Source organism: Rhea pennata, chromosome 23 (genome assembly GCF_028389875.1).
Source record: "Rhea pennata isolate bPtePen1 chromosome 23, bPtePen1.pri, whole genome shotgun sequence".
Taxonomy (NCBI): Eukaryota; Metazoa; Chordata; class Aves; order Rheiformes; family Rheidae; genus Rhea; species Rhea pennata.
This window is the reverse complement of record NC_084685.1, coordinates 5758836-5771058: the sequence shown is the minus strand read 5'-3', so window position 1 is coordinate 5771058 and position 12223 is coordinate 5758836. Positions and strand designations below refer to the sequence as shown.

Genomic DNA, 12223 nt, shown 5'->3' with positions numbered 1-12223 from the left:
ACTATCTACTACCTTTTATAAAAAATAGCAATTATCTTAATGTCTGTTTAGAGCTTAACTTGGAGGGACAGTCTACTTCTCCCTGTCCTGCTGCACTGACAAATTAATTTATTTCATACTTTTCAGTAAGATTTCTTTTTTCCCCATGTAGAGTTCTAAAGGCAGAATGCTTAGCTGCTGCTGTTATTTCTTTACACTAATTGTCTTTTCTGATTCTGACAATGACAGTTTGTTTCCTAGCAAGCTAACACATAACCTGAAAATTACTATTTCTTTTCTCTGAATCACTGTACCATATTCCAATTGTTTTCCAAGCTTTGGAACTTGGAAATGCCTGACATCCCGTCAGAGGACGGGCAAGTGATGTTCATTGAAAATACCTTGTCAGCTTCTAAAATGTTATTCCAGCAAGCAGATACAAACTGCAGCTATAAGGTTTGGGGGGTTTTGTGTCTTTTTTTTTTTTGTTGTTTATTTTCTAGCAGTGATATCCCCAAAGTTCCCAAACCTGAACCTCCTGTACCAGAGACTAAGGAAACTTCACCGGAACGTAATTCAAAAAAGGAGAGAGAGAAGGAGAAAGAGAAGACCCGTCAGAGATCCCCAACTCGGTCCAAATCAAGGTCAAGATCTCGGTCACGTTCCCCATCTCATTCTAGACCAAGAAGACGTCATAGATCACGGTCAAGGTGGGATTTTAGTTTATCCTGATTGTGAAGATTGAGACTTTGATGTTTTTGAAATAGCTATTTAATGTTTTCAGTTAAGTTAGTGAAATTTTTTGAGATGATTGTGGATGTTTTAGGCCAAAGGATAAAGGCAGATTGACTGAAAAAGTGTGTTTTCCTACTCACTAGTGCTTGAGAAAATGCTCACTGTGACTAACACTGACTGGGGAAGTTGTTAGATAATGGTAATTAAGATAGTTTCTTTTAGGCGATAGATTTGATGCTGAAGATGCTGGATGCTTTAAGGTTTATTTGTTTTTTTGTTTTTTTGTTTAATATTTTACTACGTAGTAGAAAGGTGTTGATTTGGTAGACTTAAACCTTCTTGATTGTGGCTAAACACACCACATGGCACTGCAATCTAAACGCTACTTCAAGGTAATGCACTTGGAGCAAAGCAACCTTATACTCAATTCCCTGAGGATAAATTACCTCAAATCTGTGGAAAAGTAGATAGTTGCTTTTCATTTGAATTTCTGATTGTGACAGGTCTTACTCCCCTAGAAGGCGACCAAGCCCAAGACGACGACCATCTCCGCGGAGGAGGAGTCCTCCAAGGCGAATGCCTCCCCCGCCCAGACACAGAAGAAGCAGATCACCTGTGAGGCGGTAAGATTCCTTTTTTTTTATACATTTGGAAAACTAAAAAATTTGAAAATTAAGGGGAAGAGTAGTTGTGAGGAGTGAATGTTATGAAAATTACTTCTTAATCTTATGTCTCAATACCGTCAGTTATGTATGAGATGAGTGGTATAAAATTTCAGTATCACATTTCAAAAGTGTAGAGGGAACCATTCTAGTAGCTGTGAAACAGTCTTTTGAATTGAAATAGTCAAGAGAATTTCATCTTCCTTTTTGGAAAGTGGCAGTTTTAGAACTCCAACTCACTCAAATGCCCCTGAATAGCTCCCAGCATAGGCTGACGTGATGTTTTTCAGCATTGTTTTGTCCCCTACAGGGGAAAAAGTGAGAGTAAATTGCTGCGGATTTTACTTGTTGGGAATTTTAAGTTAAGACTTACTGTTCCATCGTGTATAGTTAAAGGAGATTATCATTTTGACTAAAAATTTTTTTTCCTCATGATCTTTTAATAAAAAAAAATGTTTAAACTGTTTTGAAGTCTGGTGCTGAGATTGCACTTTTACCAGCCTAAGCAATTGTTCTAGTAGCAAAGCTCTGAGTATAGTGTACTGAATAGCAAATTATGTACTGAAGGCAATGTCGAAAGGGACATTAGTCGTAATAGGAGGAGCATGAAGTGGTGCTTCCTTTGAGGCTTTACAAAATGATTACTATTTTTTGAGCTTGTAAAGATGTTCATTTAACACAGTTGTTGGGAGAACTGTGCAAAGTATCAAACGTGTATGTTGCAAGATGTACAAGAACTCGCTTTCAGCAAATGTTTCTCACTCAAGGTAGGGTTTCTTTTTTCCAGGTTCTCAGGAATTCTGCAGCCAAAGGTGGATTCTGCAGGTACACAATTGCAACAGAACTTGCCACAAATTTTGCCGCAGAATTCTAGAGGCCCTACCTCTTAAAATTTATGAAGTAAAAATGAAAGTCTAAAACAAGAACACACAAAACCAGATTCATTTGGAGTTGTTATCTGTCCTTTTTTTTTTTTTTTTTTTTTTTTTTTTTGCCTCCTGGTATAAAAACATTTTTAGTGTCTTTGCACACCAAACTCTTAAGTGATCTCTTTGGAGATCGTTAAATCACATGCGCTAACATGGAGAATTCTCTTAACCATCCAAAAGCTAGAGAGCCAAAAGAAAACTAATTGCTCCCAGGTTAAAAGCTTAGTCATAGTCTGTAGATTGACAGAAAGCAAGCAAAGGTAACACTAACAATTTGTTGCTCCCTGTCTAAACAATAGCTGTGATTAAGATTGATTGTTGATCTCCTTTTCTACAAAACAAGTGTTGAAGGCTGTACATCCTGTTTTGGAAGTGCTCTTGTATGTGGCCCTATAGATGTGCTTGAAAATGAGTGCAGTTCCTGGTGTTCATGCTCAAACATTTCTTGAACTGACTAGTCAGAATCTAATGTTTTATTTGATTTGCAGGAGGAGACGATCATCAGCATCTCTGTCTGGCAGCAGCTCTTCCTCCTCTTCCTCACGTTCTCGATCACCACCAAAGAAACCAACTAAAAGAACTGTGTCCAGTCCTCCTCGTAAAACACGTAGACTGTCTCCTTCTGCAAGTCCTCCTAGGCGAAGGCACAGACCATCCCCACCAGCAAGTCCACCTCCAAAACCACGTAGGTCTCCAACACCCCAGCAGTCAAATCGTACAAGAAAAAGCCGTGGCTCTGTTTCTCCTGGCAGAGCATCAGGTAATTGAATATAAATCTGTCTTTCAGCAGCTTTATAATTTTGTGCTATCTTTTCTTTTCCCCTCAAGGATAGTTTCTACAGTTTGTATGGGCAGTAAGTCATGCAATTATGTAAGAAACTGCAGCTAAGTTGCGAGAAAGCTAATTTGACTTTGTCTTTTAGCAACCAAACATAAGAGTACTGAAAAAAGAGAATCTCCTTCGCCAGCGCCAAAACCAAGGAAGGCAGAACTGTCTGAATCAGGTACAGCTCAGTTTTCAACATAGACTTTGGGGTGTGTGGTGTGATTTGGTGGTGGTGGTGGTTTCTGTGTTTGAGGGTTGTTTTTAATCAAAGGTACATGACTACAAAAGACAACAGTAAAATATTTTGTGAACCTTATTTTCAAATTAGTGTTGAAAGCAGGAATTTTAGAAGCAGGATCATTCACATTGCTTCAAATATTTCGATTTAAGCTTTCTTGAAAAAAATCTCAGCCAAAGTACATAATCTGAACTGAATGTTAGCTGAAGTTGTAAGAAAAAATATGCTTGACCTGCTGAAATACTGCTTCACTTCTGTCTGAATAAAGCAAATTTTGTATCCATAGTTTTAAATACTCTGTGTGTGTGCGTACTTTTTCAGAAGAAGATAAAGGAGGTAAAATGGCTGCAGCAGATTCTGTGCAACAGAGACGTCAGTACAGAAGGCAAAATCAGCAGTCATCATCTGGTATGGATAACACACACTTCCTAAAACTGGATTGTATTTAACATTTGATACTGCTTCACTGAAGTTCAAGTTTTGATTAAAATTATTATCAGTTTAGTCTATGATGCTATTGTAAACTTAATTACAGATGTACCACTTCTACATAAAGAAGTAGTTCTTAATTATTGCTCACACTGCTTTGAGGAAGAAAGCAGATTTTTTAAAGGCTCTACTAAGTTTTTGTTAATGGGCTTTCAGCTTTAAAAGTTGCACTTTTAAACCTTTACCACCATGTAGAAATATCTTTTTTAATTTAAAACTGAAGAGTACTTAATTTGTTGTTGCTGTAGCTTATTTCCTAATATTTTGAGCTCTGGTATGATTGAGCTTGGTAAATTAACCTGGGTTTGGCCTGGTGGTTGTCCACTTAAAGTTTGACTAGTCATGCAAATTAGAAGGTAAAGGGCAGTCATAGACAGAAATGTTGTGTGGCCCAGTTCTAGTGGTTGAAGTTTGAGGTAAATATTTACTTACCACTTCACTTGAACAAACATTTTTAGTTACATTTATGTTGCTTGAGCTACTTTTAAATAGAGACCTTTTCCGTTGTGGGAGTGGGGGAGCCTAGTAGCTTGAACAGCAGTATAACTGTATCAGTAACCGCGTAATAGTACGGTGAGAATAATTTTTCAGGGATTAATTCTTCTGTACGTACAGATTCTGGCTCATCATCCTCATCTGAGGAGGAACGACCTAAAAGATCTAATGTGAAGAATGGGGAAGTTGGTAGGCGCAGACGCCATTCACATTCACGTAGTCCATCACCTTCTCCACGAAAACGTCAGAAAGAATCTTCCCCTCGGTAATTTCTTAAGCTGTGCATAACTGTTGCAGTTTTTTATATAATTGGATCTGGTTCATGTTGCTTGTTTTTTGTGCTGTGTAATTGTCAGCAGACCCCCAACAGAGTAAGTTGGGTCCAGTTATCCCTGAACTGCACAGACAGAAAAAAAGATAATGCTTTTCCTCCAAACTTTATCCTAGAAATGAAAATGAGGTTCTTGATGCTAGTTATAGCAAGCTTCCTCTCTAATGACAAGGTAGGATTTCCTCCAAGTTTTAGTGAAGCCATGGATTTCCGTGTGATCTGAATTGTAATACTTAGTTCATATGATCTTCTTTAAATTGGAAGCCTCTGGAAGCCACCAGGATATATCGAGGACCTTTGGTTTTGTTTGTTGTTGACGGGTTTCTTCTGTACCAACTTTGCCTCTTGCACTCTTTCCCAAAGCATCTACGGCTGGCTGCCGTAAATGGGCTGCTGGGGTAGATGGACCTTTTGTCTGTTTCAGTATCGTATTCTTGTTGTGCTCATTTGTTGAGAATTACTTTGAGCTTTATTTGAGCGTGTTCATTTTTGCCTCAACTGTATGGCAAATAGAATTTTTTTACACTTTGTTTTTTCCTGCACTGCTATCAGGATGCAGATGGAAAAGAGGTGGCAATCACCAGTGATGAAAAGGTTGGTTAGAAATTAATCTGTTAACTAGGATTTGTATGTAAAAGACCATTTAGACAGGCTCTCATTTCTTTTGTCATGGGCAAGTATTTACTATCTTTCCTGCTTCTGACTTGTACACTCAGAGTGATAAGATGAGGGAAATTCAGACTGTTCTCTTAATGCCTTGGATCTGGGCCACTTCACTGCCCCCCCCCTTAAAAAAGAAAAGAGGAAAAAAAAAAAAAAAACCTACCCAACAGCAAAGGAAACGCCCCATGTCTGTTGTTAATCAGTACTTCAAGTAAGTGTATAATGTCCAGCAACATGCTGCCTGTTTTTGCCTTAAAACAACAATGCATTTGTATTGATCCAGGGTTTTTCTTATTCTGTATATGCAGATTTGAAAGATAGGTGAGCACCACTTTGCATTTCTGTTGCAGTTGATGTTCTGGCTCAAACCCTTCCCTAAACCTGCAACAGTTGATAAAGGTGTTTATACTGTGTGTCACAGCTGAATTTCAGGAAGTCTCATTCCTCTGTCCTTTAAGTGTTTGGAACTAGTGGCAGACGTGGGCACTGAATAAGAACTTTTTTCCCTTTGTTACGTAGCCAGTATTTGCAACACTTGTGAAATTGCGTACTCTGTACTCAGCCCAGAATATAGGAAAGCACAAGAAGCTGGGTGTACAAAGAATTTATTAATCTGGTGTAATTTCTTTTTTTGTGAGTAATCTGTAATTGAGGTCTGACTAGAATATTGTTGCAGCATACATAATCTGATTCATATGAAGTGTGACTGGATCTTAAAATGTAGATCATTATCATTCTGGATCTTGTTGCTTGCCAGTCGCATACGAAACGGACTAGAATGTGGAGATACTTTCAGCTGTTTACAAAATAATAAATTTAACTGTTGCCTTCTGCATAAAGCCTTAAGTGCTTCGTTCTAGTCTAAATGTTTAACATTGTGAAGTGTTTAATTAGGGCAACTCTAACATCTGGTATTTTTTCCAGACCGGATCATATACAAATGTTTATGATCTGTCATAAGCGGCTTTTGGGGCAAACTCTTGTCTATAGAAAGTATAACTTTGTGCCTTGGAAAACAGCAGCCAGGGTATTTGGAATTAAAATTTAGGTAGCTTGTTATTTAGACGAGCTGTCTGCTTCCCTTTTCACCAAGCTGTGCTGCCTTGACTTGGTCTCTTTCATTATGCTTGTTTTGTCTTTTTTTTTTCATATCATTACTTGAATTGCTTAAAAGCTATTTTTCTTTACAAAGTGCTGCTTTTTCCGTAACTCCATGACAACATGTTTGATCAAAGTTTCCCCTCCCAGAAGCCCATAAACCTATCTGAGAGCAGAATGGCTCATTTTGTGAATAACTTGAATCCAAATAGCAGCAGTTAGCACCAACTCTGATTTTTGTCAGCATTTCAGGAAATGGTAAGTCATCTTAGATTTCAGATCTCTAGACAAAGTTGTTTCTAAGTGTACAGTTTCACACTATGCTTAATCTGATTCCATCGGAGGCTGCTGCTGAAATTATTTTTCTCCCTGACACAGATGGGCATTCCCAGCCCTCCCTTGTGTTGGATCTAGCAGTCGTGTTACTGCATGATGACAACTTTTTTTTTTTTTTTTTTTTTAATGAATTGTCTTTTGGATCAGTGAGCACATCTGACTTATTAGGTGATCACTATATTCTGTGCAAGGGAGATGGCAGAAATGAGGAAAATATGGGAGCGAGTGGGGTTTCCTCTTTGTCTGCAGGTTGCAAATCCATCGAGTTAAGCAGATTGAGAAATTGTCTGACTGGAGTCTTGGGCTCTGAAAATTCTCATGCTTTTTAGAGATGGACTTGGATGTAATTTTTCTATTAGTAGTTCTAATAGAATTTCATTTTGAAGCAGTGCATGAATGAGAGTAATTGGCATAGAGAAAACAAGAATAAAAGGAAAAAACCTCATGACTCAATTACAACTTTTCTGAGTAATTCTGATGCCTCTTTAGTAGGCGGCGGCGAAGTCCATCACCCCCTCCTCTGAGGCGACGACGCTCTCCTTCACCTGCCCCTCCTCCACGGCGGCGGCGGTCACCTTCATTACCTCGTCGAAGGTACTGTATTGCATTTTGCCATAAAATAGTTGCTTCTGGTTTGGTTGACTTCCAAAAATAAATACCATAATTTAGGGGACCTGTTCCTTGATTGCAATTTATTGAGGGGAATGTAGTTTTGGTAGTGCAGTCTCTTTGTTTTCTGTGGCAGATGTGTAGCCTGGATCTAGTACACCCATTAAGCTTATTTTCTAAAAAGTTTGTTACCAGATAAGGCTTTAAGGAGTTTTTAGAGAGAGACTTTTGTAATTTTTCTCCTCTCTGAGCAAAATGCAAGGCACTTGCAAGTAATTCATGTCTGTGACATCTGAACTTCAATTACCTTTCTAGGTCTCCATCACCACCTCCGCGTAGACGCTCACCCTCTCCAAGAAGATATTCTCCGCCGATACAGAGACGATACTCTCCTTCACCACCTCCGAAGAGAAGAACAGCTTCTCCTCCTCCCCCTCCTAAACGAAGGGCCTCACCTTCTCCACAGTCAAAACGCAGAGTCTCCCATTCGCCACCACCAAAACAAAGGAGCTCCCCAGCTGCTAAGAGGCGCTCACCTTCAGTATCTTCTAAGCACAGGAAGGGGTCTCCTCCCAGTAGATCTAATCGGGAAACACGTTCGCCACCACAAAACAAAAGGCATTCACCTTCACCTCGGCCTAGAGCTTCTCATACCTCTGCAAGCCCGCCACCAATGCGAAGAGGAGCTTCAGCTTCACCTCAGAGAAGACAGTCTCCATCTCCAAGCACTAGACCTATCAGGAGGGTGTCAAGGACACCAGAACCTAAGAAGACAAAGTAAAAAAAAAAACTCACTTCTTGTTTGTGTTTTGTTTTGGTGCAACAGGAGGAATAGTTAGGGGATCAAACTAAAGTGGTGTTGTGTATCTCTATATGTTGCTCAAGCATTGGTGGCTCTGTTTGGCTTTTTGACAGCCAACTTCTAATCTGCATTTTTTGAAGCTTTTTTTTTTTTTTTTTTTTTTTTTTTTTAACGGGTGCTTCCAATCTTAAAAAGTGTAACTCGGGGAGAAGCTTTAGAGAGGCTTTATGTAGAGTTTGAGGCATCTTTTAACAGTACAGAAGAGCACTGGGACTGAGGAGGTGGGAAAAAAATAGAGAATGTAGCTGAATGTAATGTCTTGCACTCTCTCTTCATTGGGTGGTAGAATAGCAGTGCTATTCTCTTGGTTTTAATGTGCTTATAAATTAATCATATCTGATGAAAGAGAGTAGTCATTCCTGAACAACGATAGTACTATCCTTTTACAAGCTATCGAGTTGCAATACCCTTTTGCATTACTGATCCACAGTAGCATTTGATTGTTTTGCTTTTTGTAGCATATGCCAGCACAGTAACTGATCATTTTAAGTGGCAGCTTAGCCAAGTTATAAACAAGCATGTTTGGTTTTTGTCACTCTAACTTGTTTTCTCTCTTAAATCTCTTAACACTAGTGTCTAAGTGTGGCTTTTCTGTTTTTAAGGGCTTCCACGCCAAGTCCACGATCTGTGAGACGGGTGTCTTCATCAAGATCTGCCTCAGGATCACCTGAGCCAGCGCCAAAAAAACATCAAGGACCTCCATCTCCTACTCGGTCTCGTTCACCTTCTGCAAACTGGTCACCTGCAAAAAAGGCTAAAAGTCCAACTCAGAGCCCATCACCTGCAAGGGTATTTGTTTGCTAATATTAGGAGTACTGTTTTGGGTTATATGGCAAGCTATTTTCATCAAGACTTGCTTGCTGAACAGCTCTAGGCTTATTCACATACCAAAAAAAATATTCTTGGAGTGAAGTTTTTTAGTTTAAAAAGCATCTTAAACAATTTACAGTAAAGATGTTTCAAAATTTAATATTTACAAGTCTGAAACAAGTGCTATATTATAAACATTCTAACTTGTGGAAGAAGACTCTCATTTCATGAAGTTTCTGGGATTACTTAACAAGAATGCTTCACTTAAAATGAGTTCCATGGTCTACGGAGTGAGAAGGTTTTAAACTCAGGGTGTTTGTAATAGGAAAAGACGACATTATCTGGTGTCCTTTTCTGTTCTTTGAATAGAGTGACTAAGGACGTTTTGCTGGAGGAGTATTTGGAGAGTTAAACTCCATCTGCAGTATTCCTTTGTAGGGAAGGGCTTGTGTGTCGTTGCTGTGACCAGCATATCAGGTTTGCATGGTATTCTGAGATGCTGCACTGCAGTACATTAGACTATCCCTCTTCTAGGATTGCTTTTGCCAGTTGATTGGGAACATTACTTTCGTCTATTCTGAAAACTGACTTGAGTTTACTGAGCTTTGCATGTTGCTCAGTTAGTCTGAATTCCCCAGTTTGGTTGAAGGACTATTTTAACAAAATCTTAGTTTCAGAAATGAGGCCTAATATCCATTGAATTGTTTCCATTACAGAATTCAGATCAAGAAGGTGGTGGGAAGAAGAAGAAGAAAAAGAAGGACAAGAAGCATAAAAAGGATAAAAAGCACAAGAAACACAAAAAACATAAGAAGGAAAAGGCTGCAGCGGCTGCAGCAGCTGCTGCTGTGGCTGCAGCAGATACCACTTCAGCACAGGAAGACCAGGAAGCAGAGACAGAACCCAAAAAGGTAGGAGTTTGGTGTATATCTTTATGTTCTAAATAAGTTTTACTTCAAAAGTGCAACTGAGTGTTCCGTGATTTTGCTTGTTGAGTTGAAATATTGGAGGGCTACAGCCTGGCCTATCTTTCAGTGTTTGAAGAAATGCTTTATCTTTTGTTTTAAGGAGACAGAAAGTGAAGCAGAAGACAACCTGGATGATCTAGAAAAACACCTGCGAGAGAAGGCACTGAGGTCAATGAGGAAGGCGCAAGTGTCACCACCATCTTAGGCTGAAACCTTTGATATAATGTACATTTTATTTGGTTTGTACTCAGAATTCAATTTCAAATTGCTAAATGTGTTTGAGCTTTAGAATATAACATTTGTTGTAATAATTGCTAGGTTGAGGTTCACCATGTACAAAGGGCATGGATTTACATTACAAAAGGTGTCCACAGTGTACTAGTGACATTCTTTCATTGACAGTCAACATAATTTCATTTAGAGTGAGACTTTTTAGAAGCAGTAGGAATTTTTTTGAAGGTTTTAAACATGACCATCAGTTCCCTAGTTTCTTTAAAATTCACCAAAACCTTTAGGATAATTTGTGAGGGTCTCATTTGATTTCTTTTGTGCCCACTTAGATTATGCTACTAACCTTTGTGGTTTGTAAGCTTGCCCAGGAGTAAAACCACTGCAGAGTTGCCAAGAAAGTACATATATTTTAATGCTTTCTACTGTTGCCTGTATAGTCTCCATTAAAGTGAATCAAGAATAGCAATTTAGAATGGTACATAAATGAAAGCATGTTGTTTACCAGGACACTGTGGGTTTATATTGATGTAACATGTTGATTTGGAACACTGGAATTTCATTTGTATTTTTATGTTCTTTTTTTAAAGGGCAGTTTCCATGATCAGCAGTCCCAGAAAATTTCCTTCAGTTACATAAATTTTGTTTGTGAGATGTCGTTGCCCCATTCATAAATCTTGTCTCGTTGCGGTTCTTCTGAATGGTATAAGCAACTTTCAGAGATGTGGTCTTTGAAAGTTTGAGGAACCCGAACTTTGGATATTGTCATGTTTTCACTGTTTTTTTGTTTTTGTTTTTTTAACTAAAGCTATATAAAGCTTGTGGATTAAACAAAATAAATTTCTAAATTTAAAGAGATGTTGGCTATTTTTATATGAACACTTACATTTGCTAATCAGCTTTCTTTTGTACAGGGTTATCAAAAACACAGATATGAAATTGTTTGATCCAATATGCTGGCTTTTCAAAAAGTGGGGCTTTTGTTTTTAGCTGTCATAGTGGTAGCAGGAATAGCCCTTAGTTAATTCGGTGACGTTCCTGTTGTGTCTGGATTGGTGTTCTTGCAAAGCAAGAGTAAAACAATCTGCCTAGCCAGCACACTGTTAGGATGGATATGTTAAATAAATAAAAAAAAAATACCTGTTAATATTGCTTGCCATAGCAAGTAGACTGCTTCAAGGTTCTGCTAAAATATCTGACTTTAAAATGAGGTTTGCATTAACTTAGCTTTGTTCATGTGAACACTGGTTTAAATACCCATCTAAAGAATCCTGTTAGCACACTGCTTTTTTCAGTCATATTTGAAACTTACTGGATTGCTGCTGTCAAATTTTCCAAAAATTCAAAGTCCAGTTCTGAAATCAGGTCACTTCTGAAGAGTCTAAGGCTCCTCAGGAAGGAAGAATGAAATGTGCTTTTGAAAATGTTTGTCCTGCATCTGAAGTAGATGTGATGTTCAGAATTAAGTGTAGATATTTGATTAGTCCTTCTACTTGACATCGTGTGGGCTTTTAACAGAAAACAGGTGTTATGTAGATACTTGACGGAAGGGGTATCTATAAAGTGGCTTTCTTCTGCACTTACTTTTATGCTGAATCTTTTTTTTTTTTTTTTTTTTTTTAGCCTAAATATACATTGTATGCTAAAGTGCTTGTAATCTTAGTTCACCAATACTTGGGTATCACCTGTTATTAAACGTGTATAATAAACTCCAAGAGCTTTCTGGACAAACACATTTTAAAAGGTACATCTGAGTGAATTTGGTGCTTATGAAACTAACTAGAGAACCTAACCAAAATGTTATGCTAATCTGTGCCTCATTCATTTTTTTTCATGTGATGTTCCTTGCCACCACAAATGGTTCTCTGAAATTCAGTATTAAAAGGCTACACACGTGCAGTCTTCACAGGAAATTAATGCTTTGTTCTTTACAGTCCATCTTAATTTCATCTGTTTTTTTCTGAC

At 38.2% G+C, this 12223-nt stretch overlaps 1 protein-coding gene across 13 annotated transcripts in view; it reads left to right on the top strand.

Annotated features, from left to right (window-relative positions):
• The window catches only part of SRRM1 (serine and arginine repetitive matrix 1), a 19122-nt gene extending 8010 nt beyond the window's left edge, over positions 1-11112 (top strand). For 4 of the 13 annotated variants that reach the window (XM_062593797.1, XM_062593808.1, XM_062593810.1 and 1 more), the window contains 11 exons: positions 483-689; positions 1218-1337; positions 2794-3065; positions 3229-3309; positions 3691-3777; positions 4474-4618; positions 7271-7375; positions 7706-8167; positions 8855-9041; positions 9779-9973; positions 10131-11112. In XM_062593797.1, coding sequence (XP_062449781.1) covers positions 483-689; positions 1218-1337; positions 2794-3065; positions 3229-3309; positions 3691-3777; positions 4474-4618; positions 7271-7375; positions 7706-8167; positions 8855-9041; positions 9779-9973; positions 10131-10235 — 1966 coding nt within the window. In that variant the 3' untranslated portion in view covers positions 10236-11112. The remainder of the gene's footprint in view (positions 1-482; positions 690-1217; positions 1338-2793; positions 3066-3228; positions 3310-3690; positions 3778-4473; positions 4619-7270; positions 7376-7705; positions 8168-8854; positions 9042-9778; positions 9974-10130) is intronic. The other 9 variants (XM_062593799.1, XM_062593798.1, XM_062593806.1 and 6 more) reach the window with 9 other exon arrangements.
• The last annotated feature ends 1111 nt before the right edge of the window (positions 11113-12223 follow it).